This window comes from Muscardinus avellanarius (genome assembly GCF_963383645.1).
Source record: "Muscardinus avellanarius genome assembly, chromosome: X".
Lineage (NCBI taxonomy): Eukaryota > Metazoa > Chordata > Mammalia > Rodentia > Gliridae > Muscardinus > Muscardinus avellanarius.
The window spans coordinates 10,508,938-10,533,576 of record NC_137792.1 but is presented as its reverse complement, the minus strand read 5'-3'; the positions used below and the strand labels follow the sequence as shown (position 1 = coordinate 10,533,576).

The window sequence follows — 24,639 nt, the reverse complement described above, 5'->3', positions numbered from 1 at the left end:
TCAATGTTTTCAACGGCTTCGGTTACAATTTTGGCAATACCTTCATTTTTCTCTTTTCTTTTGAAAGAAATCGAACTTACAAACTCTCTCTCTCTCTGATGCTTCTCATCGGCTTCTTTTATCAGTTGTGTCGTTTGCTGGAGCTTGGCGTCCACGAGCTGTTGCTGCAGTTCCTTGTGTTTGAACACTTTATCAATATGCTATGAGAAAAGTAAAATTCCTTCTATCACTTTACGGACAAAGGAGCAGAACGGGGAGGAGACATAACGCCAGCGACCCCTGCCAGCCCTGCCGGCGCCATCACCACACCTAGGAACGCCCGGCTCGCTCCGTCCCTGCGCTCGCGGAGGAGCTGTTGGACCCAGGCCCGGCTCTGCCCTTCCTGTTCCTTTTTTTTATTTGTATTTTTTTGTGGGTCTGGGGATGGAACCTCCCAGTTACACCCCCTGCCCTATGTTTTCTTCTTCTTTCTTTTGAAGCAGGGTCTCACTGAGCTGCAGAGGGCCTCACTAAGTAGCTGAGGCTGTCCGCGAACCGCGATCCTCTGGTTTCAGCCTCCCGAATGCTGGGATGACAAGCGTGCGCCACCACGCCCGGCTGCCTGGGTTTCTCGGCTGGGGGCCGCTCGATAGTGGAAGACGTCGGCAGGGGTAAAAGCAAACTCCTGCTCACTGAATCTGACCGCCCGCATCTGAGTGGCGGGATGAGCAAGCCCAGCACCCTGCAAGGCCCTGGCGGTGAGAGCAACGCTGCTGCGGTCCTGTGAGCTGACTGGTGCCTGACATGTGTTAGACATTTGGGAAAAGTGCAATAATATTTCCAAACAAAACTGTTACGTGGTTACTTCGGTACAATTAAGTCATCAGAACATGCCTTCTCAGGGAGAAGTAGGAATCTTCCAGTTATGATATCCTATGAGCGAGAGAAAATGCTAGTTGGTAATGTGGTAAGCCTGAGTACTGGGGAAAGCACAGGTGATTTCTCCTCACCTACAAATAATTTGATCACTATTCGTTATACCCAGAACAAAGAAAGAACATCCCCTGATATCCAAAATAAGTAAGACTTAGCCGGGCGTGGTGGCGCACGCTTGTAATCCCCGCGCTTGGGAGGCGGAGACAGGAGGATCGCGCAGGTTCGAAGCCAGCCTCAGCTACTTAGTGAGGCTCTCAGCAACTTAGTGAGACCCTGTTTCTAAATAAAATAGAAAATAGGTCTGGGAGTATAGCTTGGCGGTAGAAAAAGCCTCTGGGTTCCATCCCCAGTACCACATACACACACAAAAAAAATCAAAATAAGTAAGACTAACATATAATAGGATTTAAATATATGTGATTTTCAAATTTGCTACAACTGTGAGATACACAGTCATATTAACAACAAAACCAAAAGAACAACTGAGCGTGGTGGCGCACGCCTGTGACCTCAGTACTCGTGTCCAGCCTCATCAACTTAGTGAGACCCTACTTCCACACTAAAAATTAGACAGGACTGGAAGTCGGGCATGGTGGCACACGCTTGTCATCCCAGTGCTTGGAAGGCAGAGACAGGGTCACAGGTTCGAAGCCAGCCTCAGCTACTGAGTGAGGCTCTCAGCAACTTAGTTATAAAGTACAAAATAGGTCTGGAAGTATGGCCCGGAGGTAGAAAAGCCCCTGGGTTCCACCCCCCAGGACCACAAAAAAAAAAAAAAACAGGACTGGAGGTGCAGCCCAGAGTAGAATGCCCCTAGATCTCATCCCTAGTAACACACACAACACAACACACACACACACACACACGAATCATTTCAAGAAAATCAGGGAATTAATCTAATACCTAAATTCTGGGAAAAAATATTTTCAATAAACACACTGCAAGAATATAAAAAAGAAGCAAAAATATATTTTGATTAAAAAATTTTTAGCCGGGCGTGGTGGCGCACACTTGTAATCCCAGAGCTTGGGAGGGAGGCTGAGACCAGAGGATCGCCGTTTGCAAAGAGCCTCAGCAACTTAGGACCTCTGCAACTTACTGAGGCCGTTTCAAAATAAAGGGGAAAAAAAACAGGGCGGGGAATGTAGCTTAGAGGTCAAATCCCCCTAGGTTCCTATCCCCAGAACCGCAATAAATAAATAAATAAATAAATAAATAAATAAATAAATAAATAAGACAAGTAGAAAAACTTACCCAGTAACCATACCACCTACCCACCCCCCCACCCCCCCACCCCGGTACTGAGAATGAAATCCAGGGGCCTTCTACCTCCAGGCTACATCCCCAGACCTATTTTATATTTTATTTGGAAATAGGCTCTCACTAAGTTGCTAAGGCTGGCTTCAAAACTGAAATTCTCCTGTCTCAGCCTCGTAAGTACTGGGATTACAAGTGTGCACCACCATGCCTGGCTTTCACTATTAATTTTAAGTGTGAAATTCTATTTCAGTTATGCTTATAATGAATTCTAGGAGCTGTGGGTAGTGGCGCACACCTGTAATCCCAGTACTGGGGAGGATGAGAAAGGAAGATTACAGGTTGGCAGCCAGCCTTAGCAACTTAGAGAGACCCTATTTTGGCGCACGCTTGTAATCCCAGCGCTTGGGAGGCTGAGACAGGAGGATCGCACAGGTTCGAAGCCAGCCTCAGCTACTGAGTGAGGCTCTCAACAACTGAGTGAGACCCTGTTTCCAAATAAAGTATAAAATAAATAGGTCTGGGAGTATAGCCCGGAGGTAGAAAAGCCCGTGGGTTCTACTCCCAGTACCACAAAAATAAATAAATAAATAAATAAATAAATATTAAAATGTATATGGGCTGGGGTGTAGTTTGGAGGTAGAATGCCCCTGGGTTCAGTCTCCAGTTCCTAAATAAATAAATGTGGTTAGGTGTATGGCTAAATCGTAGAGCACATGTTTGGAAAGCATAAGGTCCTAGGTCCCATCCAAGCACCAAACTACAAAACAAAGGGCATTGGAGGGAGGGAGGGTAGCACAATGGTACAGTTCCTGCCTAGCATATGTGAGGTCTTGGCAGTGCAAAACTATAAATAATTAAAAACTTAAAAGAAGCCAGGAGTGGCGGCACACGCTTGTAATCCCAGTCCTTGGCACGCTGAGACAGGAGGATGCAAGTTCACAGTCAGCTTCAGCTACTTAGTGAGGCCCTCCGCAACTTTGTGTACCCTCATTTAAAAAAAAAAAAAAAAAAAAGACAGAGAGAGAGAGAATAAAAAATGGGGCTGGGGGTGTAGATCAGGGGTAAATGCCATTGGGTTCAATCCCCAGCACCATAATTAAAAACAAAACAAAAAAAAAATCACCTTAAAAAAGCCTGAAGCTGGGCATGGTGGTACATACCTTATGGTCCAGGAATTTGAGACTGGCCTGGACGACATAGCAAACCTGGCTCAAAAAAAAAAATTTTTTTTTTTAAATCACCCAGGCCCAGTGGCACACACCCAGTCCTTGGGAGGCGGAGACAGGAGAACTGCAGGTTTGAGGCCACTGTACAGTTAACTTAGTGAGACGCTGTCTCAAAATAAAAAATAAATGGCCAGGCGTGGTGGCGCATGCTTGTAATCCCAATACTTGAGAGGCTGAGAAAGGAGGATCACAGGTTCAAAGCCAGCCGTGACTCGGCAACTTAGGGAGACTCTGTTTCCAAATAAGAAATAAAATCGGTCTGAGGATGTAACTCAGAGATAGAATTTCTCTGGGTTCAATTCCTAGTACCATAAAAAAATTAAAAAATAGAAAAGGCTGGGTGCGCGGGTGAGGTAGAGGACCCCTGGGTTTAATCCCCAATGGCATACACCCCCAAAAACCCTGAAACTAGGTGTAATGCAACAGTGACAGATCCTGTACATAGATGTCTGAGATACAGGGTATTTCAGAATCATATTTATTCATTATCAGTCTGGATAAGGAAAATAATTTGTATGTGAAAACTGCCATCTTCTAGTATTACAGTACTTAACCCGTCTTCTAGAAATTACCTCCCCTAGCCAATCCAGACTCCTGGGCCATCGAGTGAGGATCCCAACTCCCCGTCCTGGTGGCGTGGTGCCCGATCCTGAACCAATACCTACGGACCTCCAGCATTCGGCCAGAGCCGGAGGTTCCGACGCGCCTGCGCCCTGCGGCGACGGCCGGGCTGCGGCCGGGCTGTGAGGGGGGCCGGCGCTCACCTCCTCTCTCAGCGCGTACTGCTCTATGAGTTTCTTCAGCTTCTCGCCCAGCTCGATGTTCTCCTGCCGGAGCTTGGTGTTGTGTATGTCGTGCTGTTCCAGCTGCGCCTGGATTTCATTTAAAGTAATCTGGAAATGTGCAGTGGCCTCTTTACGTCGCTCTTCTTCCTCTCGTGCCTGTTGCATATTTTCTTCCTTTGTATCAAAAAAAAAAAAAATATATATATATATATATATATATACATACACACACACACACACACACATATATATTACTTTGGGTGTGAGGGTATATAGAGTTCAGTGGTAGAACTCTTTGTCTAGCATGCTCAAAACCCTGGGTTCAGCTGGGCGTGGTGGCGCAAGCTTGTCATCCCAGCATTCGGGAGGCTGAGACAGGAGGATCACGATTCGCGGACAGCCTCAGCTACTTAGTGAGGCCCTTTGTAAGTCAGTGAGACCCTGTTTCAAAATAAAGAATAAAATATAGGGCTGGGATGTAGTTCAGAGGTAGAATGCCTCTGGGTTCAATCGCCAGCACTGCAAAAAATAAATTAATTAAAAAATCAGAAGCCTGCGTTCAACTATGGCTAAGATACAAGTGACAAAAGAAATAACAAGAGCCGGGCATGGTGGCGCACGCTTGTAATCCCCGCGCTTGGGAGGCTGAGACAGGAGGAGTGCGCAGGTTCGAAGCCAGCCTCAGCTACTTAGTGAGGCTCTCAGCAACTTAGTGAGACCCTGTTTCCATATAAAATATAAGAGTATAGCCGGAGGTAAAAAGCCTCTGGGTTCCACCCCCAGTACCATTAAAAAAAAAAAAAAAAACTAAAAAAGTAAATGTCAAAAGTCCCTCGCAAGCCAAATGTAATGGAGCACGCTTGTAATTAGGAGTCAGAGACAGGAGGATTACAGGTTTGTGGCTAGCCTCAGCTACTTAGTTGAGGCCCTCCAAAGCTCAGTGAGATGTTTGTTTTGTTTTGTTTTGTTTTTGTTTTTGCGGGTCTGGGGATGGAAGCCAGGGGTATTTGACCTCCGAGCTATACTCCCTGCCCTATTTTTTATTCTTTATTTTGAAACAGGGTCTCACTAAGTTGCAGAGGGCCTCACTAAGTAGCTGAGGCCGTCCTCGAACCGCGATCCTCCCGTCTCAGCCTCGCGAATGCTGGGATTACAAGCGTGCGCCACCACGCCCGGCTTTCAGTGAGACGCTTCCAAAATAAAGAATAAGACCTAGGTACCATGCACACACGCGTGTGCGCACACACATACACACACACGCACAGATTTGTTATGTGGGGGGGAATATCACCTTTGCTAAAATAAATCCAATGGTTCAAAAGAATATGCCTGCTCCCACCTCAGACGAAGAGCCACTGTGTGCATGCTCCTGTTTCAGGCCCTGGGATTTGCTGGAGGAGGGGTATCTGTCTGGCTATTTTTGTTCAAAGTCCGATCACACTATACATAAGGTCCCAATGTATGAGGCTGCGCTCTTTCACGTCCTTTCTGGTGGACACCAATTCATCCCTGGGTGCCTGCTCTCCCGGCCTTCAGAACCGGCCAAGGTCTAAGGGCGATGCCGAAAGCTCTCAGCAAGCACTAGCTGGGGTGGGCGCAGCCCGGCCAGACTCCCGAGAGCTCGGCACTTCTCCCCTCTCCCAGTCGCCGAGTCCTGTCTCACCGGTTTCTCATTTCATGGCAGCACTGCACACATGGTGACCAGCTACATCTGGGCTCAGCAGGACCCTGGCAGCTCAGAGCCAGCTAAGCTCCGGCTTCAAGCAAGAGACCCGGCATAACTATGATTGTACCACGTAGATTCCCTGTGACCCCGTTTTAGAGAGCTCAGGACTGCTTCCGTGAATGGGAAACGGAAACTTACGTAGGGAGGCTGGTCTCCGTTACACTGACCTCGCTCAACCATGGCATCAGCCCGGGCGCGGCGGGGAGAAGGCAGGCTGTCTCCAAACACAGACTGGACTACTTTCAGATAGGTACACGGTGGCTGACAAAGCAGCTGGGTCGGTCCCTCCGGGGAGACAGGAACGCGAAGCCACTCACCTTCAGGGTCTTGTTGTGGCGCTGGAGCTCCCTGCACAGAGACTCCAGTTTGCTTCTTGCCAAGATGGCCTTGCTGTGCTCGCTCTGCAGGAGGACCTTCTCCTTCACGATCTGGGCCTGCTTCTTCTGCAGGATCTTCATTTGCTTCTGCACATTCCTGCTCTCCTCCAGCTACAACAGACAAGCGCCTCACACTTAGGGAGTCCGGCCAAAGGCCTCAGGGTGACGCTCGGAAGAGTTACGGCAAGAGCCAGATACCGGGGCCGAGGGTGGAGCTCAGGAGATGCCCGCCCAGCATGCGGGAGTCCGGGCTTCCTAGCACCGCCCCCCAGAAGCCCAATGCTGTAGTGTGCTGTGTTCTTTACACCGACTCATGCCCACAGCACGGCCAACCTCTTTGCCAGCTGTAATCGGAAAGTCAGCAAATTTAGGGCAGCCAGAAAACCACGATCCTAATCACTTCCTTCTCCCTCTCCTTTGCTATTTACATGTTTAATCGTCAGAACAACCTTCTATCATCCAAGTTTATCTTCATTATCTAAGTTTTATAAAAGGATTCCATCGGAGCCACTGGAACCAGGCATAGCGGCACATGCCTGTAATCTCAGTACTTGGCCGACTGAGACAGGAGGATGGCAGGTTCAAGGCCAGCCTCAGCAGCTTAGTGAGAGCCGGCTTGAAAATAAACAATGAAAGAGAGCTGGAGCAGTAGCTCAGAACTGGAATGCCTCTGGGTTCAAGCTCCAGTACCAAAAAAATAAGTAAAAAATAAAAAGGTCTGAGCCAGGTGTGGTGGCGCCCGCTGGTCATCCCAGTATTTGAGAGGTTGAGACAAGAGGATCAGAGTTCACGGCCAGCCTCAGCTGCTTAGTGAGGCTCTCTGCAACTTAGTGACACCCTGTTTCAAAATAAAGAATAAAAAATAGGGCTTGGGGTATAGCTCGGAGGTAGAATGTCCCTGGGTTCCATCCCCAGTACTGCAAAAACAAACTAAAAAATAAATAAGCCGGGCGTGGTGGCGCACGCTTGTAATCCCTGTGCTTGGGAGGCGGAAACAGGAGGATCATGCAGGTTTGAACCCAGCCGTGCTGGCGTTAAGAGACCCTGTTTCCAAATAAAAAAGTATAAAAATAGGTCTGGGAGTGCAGCCCGGAAGTAGAAGGGTTTCCAGGAACCCCAGCACCACCAAAAAATAAAAATAAAAATAAATAAGAGCTGGGCATAATGGCGCACGCTTGTAATCCCCACACTTGGGAGGCTGAGACAGGAGGATTGCGCAGGTTCGAAGCCAGCCTCAGCTACTCAGTGAGGCTCTCAGTGAGACCCTGTTTCCAAATGAAATATAAAATAGGGAATATAGCCTGGAGGTAGAAAGCCCCTGGGCTCTACCCCTAGTACCACCAAAATAAATAAATAAATTTTAAGAAGGTATATTTACCCAGAGAGAACAATTGCCCCATTTCCCTAATTCATGGGGAACAGGGTGGGAATCTCAACCTCTCAGTTAAGTCTCGGCTTCCACACTGCCCTGGGCACGTCGTCACCTTGCCTGAGTGCGGAGCCGAGCACAGCTCTCCTTCCTCCAGTGCTCTGCAGGCGTGCGGTGCCTTCACTTCCAGCTATCATCCTGTGTTTTGATGGCATCTTTCAACAGGAAACCTGCTGTCCCTGAAGTTTCCTGAGGTCCACAGGAAACAGTTCCACGTTTTCTGTCCTTTGGGAAAAGGAACTAAGCCCTGTTTTGGCTGAGACTGACTCCAGCGATGAAGGCCAGACCGCGTTCCAAGGCCAGCCATGTCCTCAACTGTCGCTTGCTGAGTGATTATCTGCCTGGACTATTTCTCACCTGTTAAGAGGCCTAGTGAAATCCAAATATAAAATATAGGGTTATTGTGATTTATGTCTTTTTTTTCCCTTGTGTGTGTATGTTCCTGGGAATTGAGCATTCTACTGCTTTGCCTAATGTCTTATTTTCTTACTTAAAAAAAAAAAAAGCTGATGTGTTAGGAATCAACACTGAGTTGTATTTTTCTAAAATAACACCCACAGGCTACTGTACTGGAAAAGTCCTCAGAAGACAGAACTCAGTAAGTAGATCTCAGAGTTCTTAGTGAGGGAGAAGAATTACTGCAGCTTTAGGTCTGAGGCGAATAAGTTTTTTTGTTTTTTTGTTTTTGGTGTGTGTGTGTGTGTATAGTACTGGAGATTAAGCCCAAGGGCATTACACTCCCTGTCCTTTTTTTTTTTTTTTTTTTTAGTATGCATTAAAATACATATTTATTTTTATTTTGAAACAGGGTCTGGCTAGGTTGAGGAGAGTCTAAATTTCTGAGGGTGGTCTTGAACATGGGATCCTCCTACGTACTAGGATTACAAGCACTGGGACACCACGCCCAGCACGAACAGTCTCTTTCAAGGTTAAACCAACACTAACAGATAAGATGGCAGCCTCACTGACCTCTCTGCAGCTTTTACTGAAAATGACGCTGAGTCATAATTTTAAGAGCAAGGGCGCCATCTTGTGGCCTACCAAACTGTACCATAGGCTTACAGAAAGGAAAAGGGCCTTTGCTGAAATCCCTGCAGGAAAAACCAGTTGTCAAGCCACCTTTCGGCGTGGGTGGCGGTGCGGATGAGAAGGCTCGGCGCAATGGCGGGCAGGCCCTGGTACATAGCACCGGCTCACAAGCCTCAAACCTGTGTGGCTACTCCTTTGCTTCCCTTTTTATCTGTGTGTAGTACTAAAAATAGCTTTGGGGTTTGAGTTTAGACGTTAGTACAACTGTGTGTGTGTGTGTGTGTGTGTGTGTGTGTGTGTGTACCCGCGTATGCACACGTGCTACTGGGGACTAAACCCACCAGGGGTTACACCCCTAGCAGTTTATTAGTTTTTATTTGGACACAGGGTCTGGCTAAGTTGTTGAGACTGGCCTTGAACCAGTGATCCTCCTGTCTCAGCCTCCCCAGTACTGGGAACACGGCTGTACGGGCCTCTAGATTCCGTTGCTAAAACGCACTTATATTGTTGACATGCGGTTATAGATCAGGGCTGAGCCAAGTTTGTTCTGTAAAGGGCCACCAAGCAAATAGTTTAGGCACGGTGGACTACATATGGTCTCTGTCGTGTACTCTTTATTTTTAAACACGTTAAATATGTAAAGCCATTCTTAGCTTGGAAAACCAGCATGGTGTAAAAACAGGCTTTTGCTGGATTTGGCCCACAGGCTGCATAATACTTCATGTTGTAAAAACATTCCCCCCAACACACACACAAAACACACACTCTGCCGATGGTCTCGCTGGTCAATGGGCGGCAGAGCTGCTTCCCGGCTTCTGAGCGGCAGCAACTGTCTCGAGGTGTTTCCTGATGCACACGTACAAGAATGAGCTTCTGTGTGCAAAGCGAGAGGCGAGACTGCTGGGCAGTGTTTTCCTTCCTCCGTCCCCTGTTGGTCCTCGGGACTGAACCCAGGGGCAGTCGTCTCTAAGCTACACCCCCAGCCCTAAGGTCTTTTTCATTTTTCTTTTTTTATTATGGTACTGGGGATGAAACCCAGGGGCCTTCTACATCAGGCTACACCCCAAGCCCTATATTTATATTTTATTTAGAAAGAGGATCTCACTAAGTTGTGGAGGGACTCATTAAGTTGCTGAGGCTGGCTTCAAACCTGCGATCCTCCTGTCTCGGCCTCCCAAGTACTAGAATTACAAGCCTACACCAACACGCCCGGCTCCTTTTTGGGGGGGAGGGGTACTGGGGATGGAACCCAGGGCATTCGACCTCCGAGCTATACCCACTTCCCTACTTTGTATTCTTTGTTTTGAAACCGGGTCTCACTGAGTTGCGGAGGGCCTCACTAAGTAGCTGAGGCTGGATGCAGCGAACCTGTGATCCTCAGGTCTCAGCCTCCCAAGTACTGGGATGACAAGCGTGCGCCACCACGCCCGGCTCTTTCTCTCCATGTATAAATTGGATCGGATCTACCCTGCTTAGGTGGCATTCAGTAGCCTGGCACAGTCTACTATTTGGAGTAGTAGGAAATCCTTTGCATGGTTGAAAATGGCCCAGAAGAGTCAAGGACGCACAGGCGGCCAGAAGCAGCGTGGCATGTTGGCATGTCGGGAAAGGAATGCCCCTGCTGGCTGTAGAAGTCATCCCTTAATCATGCAAGAACAAGAACGCGACAGGGAAACAAAAAAGGGGGCAGAAGGGGATAAATAAGGAGCGCTGGAGAAGAGTAGCTCTCCCAGATCCAGTGACAGGGCAGCGGGCGGCCAGGCATGGGTGAGGGTCCGCAGATGGTCCTCCGTGCAGTCCTTCTCACATGCAGAGATTACTAGGACCTTGGTTCAAATGCAGATTCTGAGCTGGGTGTGGTGGCGCACGCTTGTAATCCCAGTACTTGGGAGGCTGAGACAGGAGGATAGCAGATTTGGGGATAGCCTCAGCACGTAATGAGACCCTGTTGCGAAATAAAAATAAAACAGCTGGGCCCGGTGGTGCACATGTGTAATCCCCGCGCTTGGGAGGCTGAGACAGGAGGATCGCGCAGGTTCGAAGCTACTTAGCGAGGCGCTCAGCAACTTAGTGAGAACCTGTTTCCAAATAAAATATAAAATAGGTCTGGGAGTATAGCCCGGAGGTAGAAAGCCTCTGGGTTCCATCCCAGGACCACCAAAAAAAATAAATAAATAAAAATAAAAATAAAATAGGGCTTAGATTGCCCCTGGGCCCAATCTCCAGTACCAAAACAAAGAAACATTGAGGGTATAGCTCAAAGGTAGAATGCCCCTAGGTTCAATCCCTAGGACCTAAAAAGAAAAAAAAAAATTAAAATTTAAAAGGGCATTATTTTGAGCCAGGCATGGTGGTGCACTCTTGTAATCCCAGCATTTGGGAGGCTGAGACAGGAGGATGGCGGTTTGAGGACATCAAACCTCAACTGAGTGAGGCCCTTTGCAACTCAGTGAGACCCTGTTTCAAAAATAAAGAATAAAAAATAGGATTGGGGGTGTATATAGATCAGAGGTAGAATGTCCCTGGGTTCTATCCCCAGTATCTCAAAAAAAAAAAAAAAAGCATTATCTTTATAAAAAAAATTTAAGTAGTTTCCTGAGAATTATACACACCAATCCATTCCAGATGGATTAAGGGCTTACATGTTAAAAGTTAAGCTTTAAAATGTTTAAATATAGGCAGGCGTGGCTGCACACAACTATAGTCCCAGTATTTGGTAGGCTGAGACAAAGAGATCTCAGGTTTGAGGACAGCCTCAACAACCTAGGGGGATCCTAAAAGCAACCCAGTGAGACCCTGTTTCCAAATAAAAACTAAAAGGGCTGGGCCTGTACCTTAGAGGTAGAATGCCCTCTGAGGGCTTCAGTCCCCAGTACCAAGCATACAAAACAAGTTTAGTTAGTTCGATTTATTAATAGGTAAATATTTTTAATTTTTATTTATTTTTTGGTGACACTGGGGATTGAATCCGGCGGCATTCTACCTCCAAGCTCTACTCACACTCCTATTGTTTTTATTTTGAAACAGGGTCTCACTAAGTTGCTGAGGGTTTTGCTAAGTAGCTGAGGCTGGCTATGAACCTGCGATCCTCCTCCTGTCTCAGCCTCCCAAGAGTTGAGATTACAAGCACGCGCCACGGTGCCCAGCTATGGTAAATCTTTTTTCGACCTTGGGTTAAGGAAGAATTTCTTAAAACACAAAAAGTACTGTCAGAAAAGGAGGCGAGAAGGCATTACACACAGGAGACTCAGCGTCAGGAATATCTTAAAGACCCCTACAAATACACATGAAAAGAATAAATAACTAGTTGCAAGCTGGGCAGAAGACACGAGACATTCCATACAAGTGGAAAAACAAATAGGACTTAACATAAAGTCCCATAAACACAGGAAGTGATGTTTCGCCTCCTACAGTGATTAGAGAAATGCAGATCAGGACCACAGTGAGATGGTATTTTATGCTAATTGTAGTGGTATAAATTAAGATATGCAATCATACTATGATGTCTCTCTCCTCTCTCTCTCTTACTCTCTATCTCTGTTGTACTGGGAATTGAACCCAGGGGCATTCTGCCTCTGAGATAAACCCTCAGCCCTATTTTATTTTTAATTTAATTTAATTAATTATTTATTTTTATTTTTTGGTGGTACTAGGGGTGGAACCCAGGGGCTTTCTACCTCCGGGTTATACTCCCAGACCTATTTTTAGATTTTATGAGAAACAGGGTCTCACTAAGTTGCTGAGAGCCTCACTAAGTAGCTGAGGCTGGCTTTGAACCTGTGCAATCCTCCTGTCGCAGCCTCCCAAGTGCAGGGATTACAAGCGTGCGCCACCACGCTCGGACTATTTTATTTTTTTGAAACAGGGTCTCATTAACTCGCTGAAGGCCTTACTCATTAAGTTGCTGAATCTGGCCTTCAACCTGCGAGCCTCTTGCTCTCAGCCTCCCAAATACTGGGATTACAGGCTTAGGCTGTTACCTACCACACCTACAATGGGCTTTCATTATCTATTTCATATTGCTGTTGGGTAAATTGGTTTGCTACACACTCTGGAAAATGGTTTGGCAATATCAGGTGTGACTTAACTGATCATTTAGAAATCATTGTCCAAGCCAGGCGTGGTGGCGCACGCTTGTTATCCCAGCATTCGGGAAGTTGAGACCGGAGGATGGTGGTTCGCGGACAGCCTCAGCTACTTAGTGAGGCCCTCCACAAATTAGTGAGATCCTGTTTCAAAAAATAAATAAAAAATAGGCTGTAGCTCGGAGGTCGAATGTCCCTGGGCTCCATCCCCAGACCCACATTAAAAAAAAAAAGCCAGGCATGGTGGCGCACGCTTGTAATCCCTGCACTTGGGAGACGGAGACAGGAGGATCGCGCAGGTTCGAAGCCAGCCGCACTGGCTTGAGACCCTGTTTCCAAATAAAAAAGTATAAAATAGGTCTGGGAGTGTAGCCAGAGGTAGAAGGGTTTCCAGGAACTCCAGTACCACCAAAAAAAAAAAAAGAATGAAATATAGGGCTGAGGGTATTGCTTAGAGGTAGAATGCCTCTGGGTGCCATCTCCAGTACCACAAAACAAACAAACAAACAAACAAACAAATCGAGGGAGGTGTCATTCTTTACATGATTAACAGTTCATTTCGTTCAGTTGGTCACTGTCAAAATGTGTGGTTTAGCCAGGCGTGGTGGCACAGGCTTGTAATCCCGGCATTCGAGAGGCTGAGACCAGAGGATCGCGGTTCGCGGACAGCCTCAGCTACTTAGTGAGGCCCTCCGCAACTTAGTGAGACCCTGTCTCAAAATAAAGAATAAAAAATAGGGCAGGGGCTATAGCTCAGAGGTTGAATGCCCCCTGGGTTCCATCCCCAGACCCACAAAAAAGTGTGGTTTATAATATGGGCTAAGTGCAGTAACAACACAGGAAAATGTGTAAAATATGTAAATGAGAATTCTTCAGTTAAAATAAGATGGCAGGGTTTCCATGTTGAGACAGCGTTCACAATCCCAAAAAGATACATAATGCTCTGTGAAATAATGTAGGCCCAGAACAAATTCTCTGATGAGGTTGACTTCTTTGCAAGATGGAGAGGAAAAAAAATGCCTAGCACATAGTAAATGCTAAATCAGTATTCCCTGAGACACAAAACTGTTTCAGTAGACCATTTCCTCTAATTCACAATTTCAATCAAAATGGTTAGAACCTTTTTTGCTAGAATTCCCTTAGGAAAAGTTAAACACAGGAACGATTAGACCCTACTGACTGGCATCGAATCCATTACCACACAGATTTGAGAGGGCTGACTGGGCACTCGAAAACGGAATTTTAGCCGGGCACAGTGCTGCACGCCTCTAATCCTAGCCCTTGGTAGGCTGAGGCAGAAGGATCGCAGGTTCGTGGCCAGCATCTGGAACTTAGTGACACCCTTAGCAACCTAACGAGACCCTATTTCAAAATAAAAGTAAAATAAGGCTGATGGTTTAAATTTTGAAATAGGAGCCGGGCGTGATGGCGCACGCTTGTAATCCCCGCGCTTGGGAGGCTGAGACAGGAGGATCGCAAGGGCTCGAAGCCAGCCTCAGCTACTTAGTGAGGCTCTCAGCAGCTTATTGAGACCCTGTTTCCAATTAAAATATAAAAAAGGTCTGGGAGTATAGCCCGGAGGTAGAAAGCCTCTGGGTTCCACCCCCAGTACCACCAAAAAAAAAAAAATAAAATAAAAATAAAAATTAAATAAATAAATAAATAAATTTTGAAATAGGATATTACTAGTTTCTGAGTGTCTGCTACTCAGAGGTAGAATGCCTCTGAGTTCACAACCCAGTACCACAATAAACAAACAAACAAACAAACAAACAAACTGTAGAAAACCTATGTAAGCTGAGCATGGTGGCCTGGACACAGCCTGTAATCTCAGCGATTTGGGAGGCTGAGCCAAGGAGTTTAAGAATGAGACAGAGACAAATGGATCGAAAGAAAGCCATAGCTTAGTACTATGATGTTCTCAACATATTATTTCATAAAATAAAATTATGCAACCAATATAAATCCCCAACTGCTGGACATGGTGGCGCATACTTGTAATCCTAGAATTTGGGAGGCTGAGACAGGAGGATCACGGTTCAAGCAAAGCCTCAGCTACTTAGTGAGGTCCTTTGCAACTCAGGGGGACACTGTTTCAAAATAAAGAATAAAAAAATACGGCTGGGGCTAAGGCTCAGAGGTAGAATGCTCCTGAGTTCCATCCCCAGTATTGCAAAAAAAAAAAAAAGAAAGAAAAGAAAGCAGCAGTGTCGTGTTAAACTAGAAAGTAACAGGGAGGGGAGTTAACTTAGACCAGGTGGGTGACCAAGGTTTCCCTGCGACAATGACATTTAAGGAAGAGAAGAAGGGGTGGCCTCAAGGGTTGTGGAGAGGCTGGAAAAGAAAAGTAAATCCAAAAGCCCTGAGGTGGAGCAAAGAAATGGGCAAGTTCAGTGAACTGAAAGAAGACCAGAATGTTCTTGGTACACAGTAAGAGGAAGTTTTACATGAAATATGCCTAAGATGTAAGCGAGAATCCAATCGTGTGGCCAGCATGATGGCACACAGACTATAATCCCAGTACTTGGGAGGCTGAGACAGGAGGATCGCAGGCTCCAGGACAGCCTCAGCAAGTAGTAAGACTCTCAGAAACCTAACCAGACCCTGTTTCAAAATAAAAATTAAAAACTAAGGCTGGGAGGCTGAGACCGGAGGATGGCGATTCACAGACAGCCTCAGCTACTTAGGCCCTCTGCAACTCAGTGAGACCCAGTTTCAAAATAAAGAATAAAAGAGGGCAGGGTGTGTAGCTCGGAGGTTGAATGCCCCTGGGTTCCATCCCCAGACCCGAAAAAAAAAATAGGGCTGGGGATGTTGCTTGGAGGTATAATGCCCTGAATTCAGTCTTTAATTACCCCCCCCCCCCGACACACACACACCTTCAACAATGTGAAGCCTTAGAGACTAGGGTAAGAAGTTTGCATGGTATTCGTGGTAAATGAGGTAGGATGCCCCTAGGTTCCACCCCTAGTACTGCAAATAAAAAAAAAAAAGCCCCAAGAAATCAGATTATCCCTCCGATTCTGACATAAAATACAACTTTACATTTAAAACTACATCAAAATGATGTTTTAGAATCTGTATCAAACACACACATTTGGCTGGATTTTATATGACCCTCACACCCATGATTTAATACTTACCAGATCAGCATATTTCTTACAGAGAGCTGCCAGCTTCTCCTCTGGGGTTGAAAGGGTGTTCAGAGCTTGCATCAGTAATAAAACTTCTTTTCCTGACAATGAACAAGATAAGAAATAAGTCCCTGAAGGAGATTAAACCAAACCTGTGAATTCTACTAACACTTCCCATGTTCTAATATCCCGAATCAAATAATTTACACCTGTAACTAGAGAAAAAAATGTTTACCAACTCAACTAGGAAAGCTATTTGGGGGCAGGCATGGTGGCGGCCTTTAATCCCAGTACTCGGGAAGCTGAGGAGGATCGAGGTTCAAGGCCAGCCTCAGCAATTCACTGAGACCCTGTGTCAAAATCAAAAAGGCTGGGATGCAGCTTGGAGGCAGAATGCCCTTGAGTGTTCAATAACCAGTACCAAAAAGAAAATATAAAGAGCTATTTTGAGGGCTGAGTGGTAAAGAAACTGCATGTATGTATTATGGGTTCAAACCTCAACACAGCACAGCACACACCACAAAAAAACACACCCCTATTCATTTTTGCTTGCTTTGTTTTGATTTTTGGTACTGAGGATTCAACCCAGAGGCATTCTACGTTTAAGTTATACACCTCAGCCTGATTTTTTTTTCTTTACTTTTTTCTCTTTCTTTCTTTCTTTCTTTCTTTCTTTCTTTTTTTTTTTTTTTTTTTTGTGGTACTGGGGATAGAACCCAGGGACGTTCTACCTCCGAGCTACACCCCCAGCTCTATTTTTTATTTTGAAACAGGGTCTCACTGAGTTGCAAAGGGCCTCACTAAGTAGCTGAAGCTGTCCACGAACCGTGTCCTGTGTCGGCCTCCCAAACGCTGGGATTAGAAATGTGCACCACTACGCCAGCTTCCCCGGTTTTATTCCTTATTTGGAAACAGGAAACAGGGTCACACTAGGTTGCTGAGAGCCTTGCTAAGTTACCGAGGCTGGCTGTGAACCTGTGGTCCTTCGGGCTCAGCCTCCCAACTACTGGGATTACAAATGTGAAGCCCCAGGCCCAGCTCACAGAGCTCTTCTTAAATTCTGGATTAACAGCCCCCACCCCACCCCCAGATGTCTCCACTAACTCAGTAACACAGCTATTTCTAAGAATCCTTGTTGAAAGCATCAAACTTCCCTGGTCTAACCATTGATGTCCAAGTTAAAACAAAGGGCAAATTACAAAGGGCAGAAAATATTTTTAAAAGCTTCCTTCTAACAAAGTTCAAATATAGACGCAAGTTCAAAGGGAGGGTCAGTTCGTGCTGTGCTTTGTCTAAAAGGCTCACCAGCGCTTCGGATGAGCGAGTAAATGACTTCTTTTGTGGTGATTTACTAAACAGATTGCTTGTGTTAACCAAGGTCAGTGCAAGATAGCTCCTCCCACGGGGAAAAGAGCTTAACAATATTCTGAGGACTTTCACAGGAAGACACCGGCAGCTCCGCTAGGAGGGGGAAAAGGACATTTCCAAAGAATGAAGACGTTTTATTTCTTAAAGTGGGTGGTCAACAGCATGTATGTATGTATGTATGTATGTATGTATGTATGTATGTATTTAGTGCCAGGGATTGAACCCAGGAGTATTCTAACTCCCAGCTACACCCCTAGCCCTATTTTTGTTTTCTTGTTTTTTTGGGTTTTTTTTGGTAGGACTGGGGATGAAACTCAGGGGCATTCTACCTCTGAGCTACACCCCCAGCTTTATTTTTTATTTCTTATTTTGAAACAGGGTCTTACTGAATTGTAAAGGGCCTCACTAAGTAGCTGAGGCTGTCTGCGAACCACGATCCTCCTGTTTCTCAGCCTCCCGAATGCTGGGATGACAAACGTGCACCACCACGCCCGGCTCCCCTAGCCCTATACTTACTTTTTATGTTGAAACGGGGTCTCGCTAAGTTGCTGAGACTGGCTCTGAACCTGTGCTCTTCCTGCCTCAGCCTCCCAAGTACTGGTACCGGGATTACGGGCATGCGCCACCACACCAGACTTGTGTCGACTCTTAAACTGATCAAATACAGAGTTTTCACATAATTTTTGATCAGACCATATTAAGGATGCAAACGAGGAAGTCAAATACCACTTCTGCAGAGTTGGCCCCAATGTTTTCAAGAAATCTCATTTTTTATTTTTTAGGGAAGACTAGTTAAGCTTCCTACTCTCGTTTGGCTTCCCCCATATAATGGCAGCAGACACGCAGACTGACCTCAATGACACCTGAAAAACGGGCCATATGAATGGTCAGCTGTGCTGCCAAAAATATGAGTAAACTGAGCAGTCTGTGAAAACATCCAAGCCGGGCGTGGGGGCGCACGCTTGTCATCCCAGCATTCGGGAGGCTGAGACCGGAGGATCACGGTTTGCGGACAGCCTCAGCTACTGAGTGAGGCCCTCTGCAACTCAGTGAGACCCGGTTTCCAAATAAAGAAGAAAAATTAGGGCAGGGGCTGTGGCTCAGAGGGCAAATGCCTCTGGGTTCCATCCCCAGACCCACCAAAAAAAAGAAAAAATACATCCAGCCCCTGAGCAGAGCTATTACCTAAGGTTTTCTCTTTGTTCCTGCTGCACTCGGAGTCTTGCTGACCGTCAGGGGGATCGATTCGAGCTTCGCGCCCGGGAACCTCCTCTCTGGACTCCTGGGCGCGGTAGGCCGGGCTCACCATGCCCCGGCTCCTTGTTATAAAGTCGCTGCCTTCGTCCTCTTCCAGTGAATGCTTGTTGCTCGTGCCACCACAGCTGGAGTCTTGACGTGCAAGAATATCATTTGGCTGAGAGTTACACAACATATCTGCTTTCACCCCTAACCCGCAAATTCCAGCTTCATCCATTGTGCTAATTTCAAACTAGAGGAAAGGGGCAGGGAAAGAAAAGAGAAGAACACCCGTTAAATTAAACGTAATCCACGTTTACAACCAGTGGCGTATCGTGGCTTGACACTTTTTTCTTCTTAGTGGTTTGAAAATCACTATAAGCTGGGTGTGGTAGCACACACTTGTAATTCCAGTACTTGGGAGGCTTGAGACAGGAGGAATGCAGGTTCAAAGCCAGGCTCCAACTTAGCAAGACCCTGTTTCCAAATAAATAAAAAGGGCCAGGAGCATAGCTCAGAGGTAGAATGCCCCTAGGTTCAATTCCTAGCACAAATCAAATAATGAATCAATGAACCTTTTAGGAGATACTGACTCTTGCCTTCGTTTGGATCCCTGGCATCCCAAAGTATAAATAAGTAATGTTAAAGCCGGGCATGGTGGCGCACGCTTGTAATCCCAGCATTTGGGAAGCTGAGACCGGAGGATCGTGGTTCATGGACAGCCTCAGCTATTTAGTGAGGCCCTCTGCAACTTAGTGAGACCCTGTTTCAAAATAAAGATTAAAAAATAGGGCAGGGGGTGTAACTTGGAGGTAGAATGCCCCTGGGTTCCATCCCCAGACCCGCAAAAATAAAATAAAATAAATACATAATAAGTAATGTCAAAACAAATCACACAACTAAAGAGTACCAAAGGTAGCAAGAAATGCCATTTGGATATAAATTTAATCTTATTTTCCTATAAAAATTTAGCATTTAAAAATAATTAGTACTAGCCAGGCAGAGTGGCAGATACCTGTAATCCCAGCTCTTGGGAGGCTGAGACAGATCACAGGTTCAAGGCCAGCCTCATCAACTTGGCCAAGGCCCTGTTTCAAAGTAAAAAAAAAGGCTGGGGGTGTAGCTCAGAGGTAGACTACCCCTGGCTTCAACCTTCAGTACTTTAAAAAAAAAAATGTAAACCAGGCGTGGTGGTGTGCACACTTGTAATCCCAGCATTTGGGAGGCTGAGAAAAGAGGATCCAGTTTTGCAGCCAGACTCAGCTACTTAGTGAGGCCCTTTGCAACTCAGTGAGACCCTGTTTCAAGATAAAGAATAAAAAATAGGGATGGGGTGGAGCTTGGAGATAGAATGCCCTGGGTTCCATCCCCAGTACCAAAAAAAAATAAATAAATAAATAAATAAATAAACAAACAAACAAACAAACAAACAAACAGGGCTGTGAACTGCCCTTGGGTTCAACCTCTAGTACTCCCTAACTCAAAAAAAAGGTAAAAAATAATTAGCACCTTGACAGAAGTTAAACTGTCCCCAGTTGATGAACTTTAGTCTGGCCATTATCATCAAGGAGACAGGATGGCAGGGGCGCCAGCTAGCCACACACCCAAGGCTGGCTCCTCCAGCAGGGTGCAGAGCTGGCCCTGCAGGACCAGCCGGCCACTACACTTCCCAGAGGCACTGTCACTTGTGCCACCAGACTTTTCTTCTCAGAAAGCACACATCCTTGCTCCATCATCTCTTCCCCACTCTGGCTGAAGAGCGAGGTGCTGCCGAAGTCTCTACAGGACGGCAAAAGCCGAAGCCAGAAGCAGCCGGAGCCCCGAAACCCCGCGAATGTACACGAAAGCCACGGACATGGTGAGACAGACGGACGCCGTCAGCTGCTCTCCTCGCCCTAAATAATTCCGCAGGATGTGTGGTAAGGCTGTCTTTATTCTAGTGGCTTCTTGTTCTTGAATCAGTGATTTGACCTTACACTCGTCTATCATACTGTCCAGCCTATTTAACTGTGTGGGCTTTTGCCTCTTGTCAGCTCTGGTTGGGGATAGGATGGGGCACAAATGGAGTCCCTGGCATTTCCTCTCTGACTGAAAGAGGGCTTCTTCCTTTCTGAAAAATACCACTGAAGTAGAGGGAAGAAGAGTTCATTTTAAAAATTAAAGAGAAGTTGGGCATGGTGGTGCATACCTATAATCCCAGTACTCGGGAGGTTGAGAAAGGAACACCGCAGGTTCAAGACCAGCTCTAGCAACTTACCAAGACTCTCAGAAAACTAGTGAGACTTACAAAACAAAAAATTAAAAGGGTTGGGGATGTAGCTGGATAAAATGTCCCTGGGTTCTATCCCCAGTTAAGTAACACACACACACACACACACACACACAAACACACAGATTTCTTTGGTTAAGTTCCGTGGACTGAACCCCACCCGGGGAATTCTACCATATCCTCAGCCCCAATTATTTTTTTAATTTGGAAACAGAGTCTTAAGTTGCTGAAGCTGGCCACAAACCTGAAATCCTCCTGTCTCAGCCTTCTACGTACTGAGATTAGGGGCCTGTGCCACTGTGCCTGGCTTAATTAACCCCCCCTTTTTTTTTTGGTGGTACTGGGGTTCCTGGAAACCCTACTATCTCCGGGCTACACTCCCAGACCCATTTTATATTTTTATTTGGAAACAGGGTCTCTTAAGCCAGCGAGGCTGGCTTTGAACCTGCGCAATCCTCCTGTCTCCGCCTCCCAAGTGCAGGGGGGGATTACAAGCGTGCGCCACCACGCCCAGCAATTTACCCATTCTTTATTGATAAAAATTTGGGTTGATTTCATTTTTTTAACATCATTACAAATAGTGTCACTTTAAATGTTCTTGGCCTTCCAGTGTACATAAAGACACACTTGGGTAGAATCCCAGGAATAGTTAAGTGGGTTAGAAGGTATCCATATTGCCAAAGAGCTTTTCAGAAGGGGCAATGCTAGTTCATTCTTCAAACACACAGAACTTGATTCATTAGACTATAAAAGATAAGGTTATAGGTTTACTATTTTCTCCATCTTCTCAGTCTCTTCCTACTCTGATACTTTAAATTATTTTTAGTTTTTCCATTGTGTAGAATGCCCCTGGGTTCAATCTCTAGTATCTCTCTCTCTCTCTCTCTCTCTCTCTCTCTCTCTCTCTCTCTCTCTCACACACACACACACACACACACACACACACACACACACACTCACACAGAAAAAAAATACTATTATTACTGTTACATTTCCCTTCTCTCCTATGCAACTCATTTTGATGCACCAGTACTGTGATTATTTTCATTTTGCTCATGAGAAGGGCTTATTTTGGTCCTAAAAGTCTTTTTGGTTTTGAACGAGCTCAGTTCCAGCTGGGCTTGATTCAACCAATAGTCTACAATACTCTTGGAATAGCAGGCCCCAATTTTCCTTTTGCAAGGACTACTCATTAAGCAATCTACTTGAAGCTACTGGATATGAAGCAAATTTTGAGGCCAAAAACTTGATTTAAATTGTAAAGGCCTTCTCAGCCCTCATCTCTTCAGACAGAGCATACAATATCACATGGCCAATACAATTTCCTACTTTGTCCTCTCTCTCTGAGACCCATTTTTTAGATGCCTTTTCTAGGCAACAATCTCTCACACCAACAGTGGCAGGAGCAGCTAACACTTACACAGCAAACAATACATCAGGCGCTCCTGTAAGCGCTCCCAACAATGCTATGAGAAAGCTGCTATTATTATCTCCATTGCACAGGTGAACAAACTATGGAATGATAAAGTTAAGCATATGATCAAAGGTCACGGGAAATTGCAGGGCAGATTCGAACCCTGGCCGTCTAAGCTTCCAAGTGCACTTGTTGTGCTGCTGTGGTGGGGATACGGGGATGGAACCCAGGGGCAGTCTACCTGTGAGCTACACCCCAGCGCTGTTGATGTTTTGTTTGGAAACAGAGTCTTGCTAAGTTGCTGATGTTGGTCTTAAACTTCCTCTCGGCCTCCCAAGCACTGGGATTTTAGATGCATGTTACCATGCCCGGCCGGGGTGGTGCTATCTTTAAATATTTCTTTTTGCAGGTCTAGAGATGGAACCCAGGGGTACTCGATCTCCGAGCTGCACCCCCTGCCCTATTTTTTATTCTTTATTTTGAAACCGGGTCTCACTGAGTTGCAGAGAGCCTCACTCAGTAGCTGAGGCTGGCCGCGAACCGTGATCCTCCGGTCTCAGCCTCCCGAATGCTGGGATCTAAATAACTGAAGGCCGGGCGTGGTGGCGCACGCCCTTAATGCCCGCGCTCGGGAGGCGGAGACAGGAGGATCGCGCAGGTTCGAAGCCAGCCTCGGCTACTGAGTGAGGCTCTCGGCAACTTACTGAGACTGTTTCAAAATAAAAAAAAATACAATCGGGCTGAGGGTGTGTGGTTCAGAAGTAGAATACCAAAATAAAGCCAGGCGTGGTGGCGCACGCCTGTAATCCCCGCGCTTGGGAGGCGGAGACAGGAGGATCGCGCAGGTTTAAAGCCAGCTAGGCGCTTAGGAGACCCTGTTTCCAAATAAAAAAGTATAAAAAAAAAATAGGTCTGGGAGTGTAGCCCGGAGGTAGAAGGGTTTCCAGGAGCCCCAGTACCACCACCAGAATACCAAAATAAAATGAAACAGTTCAAAATAAAATGAAACAGTTTTATATTAAAGATATCTTAATCTTTCAAAGAGTTATTCTGGAGAACAAAAAATTTCTTCACAGCCTAATCATTTATCTCAAAATTCTTTGTTAACAATTTTGGACCAAAATCTTTTCTTTCTTTCTTTCTTTTTTTTTTTTTTTTTTTTTTTTGCAGTACTTGGAATAGAAGCCAGGGGCATACTACCTCTAAAGCCACACCCACCCCCAGCCCTATTTTTTGTTTTTTATTTTGAAACAGCGTCTCACTAAGTTGCAGAGGCTGGCTGAGAACCTGCAATCCTCCTGTCTCAGCCTCCCAAATGCAGGAATTACAAGCATGTGCCACCACACCTGGCCCCAAAATTTTAAAATATGTATTTCAGAACTCAATTTCTCCTTTTTAGTGGTCTGTTACACCATATTCCACCAAAGGAATAAAATGAAATTAGAGTTTTTCTTTTTAATAGGTGAAATGACATACTACTGGCAACTGGTATATAAGTGAGTCTAGCGCACGTGTCTCTACAGTACGCCTGTATTCTTTTTCTTGGGGTGGGGGGGGTAGTGGAATTCGACCCAGAGGCTTTTCACCTCCCAGCTACACCGCCAGCCCTTTCCCATTTTTTGTATGAAACAGTCTCACCAGGTGGCTGACAGCTAAGTTGCTTAGGCTTAGGCTGGTCTTAACCCTGCAGTTGTCCAGTCTCGGTCTCCCAAGTACTGGGATTACAGTCACCTGCCACTCCACACGCCCGTCTTCCACCTGTATTCTTTAAGACAGACTTGTCATGTCTTAAAATATAAACTCCCAACTGGGTGCGGTGGCACACGCCTATGAATGCCAGCACTTGGGAGGCTGAGATAGGAAGATTGCAGGTTCAAGGACAGCCTCAGTGAGATCCAGCTTCAAAATAAAAATAAAATAGGGCTGGGGATATAGCTTGGAGGGAGAATGCCTCCCCACTACCCAAATCCTCAATACCACAAACAACTTCCAACCAGGTGTGGTGGCACATACCTATAATCCCAGTACTTGGGAGGCTGAGACAGGAGGATCGCAGGTTTGAGGATAGGCTCAGCGACTTGGCAGGACTCTCAGCGACCTAGAGACCCTGTTTCAAAAAAAGAATAACATAAGGCTGGGAGTATAAACTGGAGGTAAAATGCCCCTGGGCTAAATCCCCAGTACCACGAAATAAACAAACAAAAAACAAATTCCCAAAGGTGATATATCATTTGTATATCACTCATGCAATACTTGTCTGAAACTTCCTAATTATACACTATTAAAAACAGACCACAAGCCAGGTGTGGCGGCAGACACGTGTAATCCCAGTACTCGGGAGGCTGAGACCGGAGGACCGCAAGTTCAGGAACAAGTGAGGCTCTCA

The 24,639-nt window shown here is 46.0% G+C and overlaps 1 protein-coding gene across 3 annotated transcripts in view; it reads right to left on the bottom strand.

Moving 5' to 3' along the window:
* Positions 1–24,639, bottom strand: part of TXLNG (taxilin gamma) — a gene marked incomplete at both ends in the record, with an annotated part of 53,430 nt that overhangs the window by 11,932 nt on the left and 16,859 nt on the right. Inside the window, 6 exons of one of the 3 annotated variants that reach the window (XM_080718735.1) lie at positions 81–200; positions 4,166–4,360; positions 6,230–6,400; positions 15,976–16,067; positions 18,520–18,616; positions 18,764–18,823. In XM_080718735.1, the coding sequence (XP_080574861.1) occupies positions 81–200; positions 4,166–4,360; positions 6,230–6,400; positions 15,976–16,067; positions 18,520–18,616; positions 18,764–18,823 (735 nt within the window). Of the gene's footprint in view, positions 1–80; positions 201–4,165; positions 4,361–6,229; positions 6,401–15,975; positions 16,068–18,519; positions 18,824–24,639 lie in introns of all 3 variants that reach the window. The other 2 variants (XM_080718737.1, XM_080718736.1) reach the window with 2 other exon arrangements.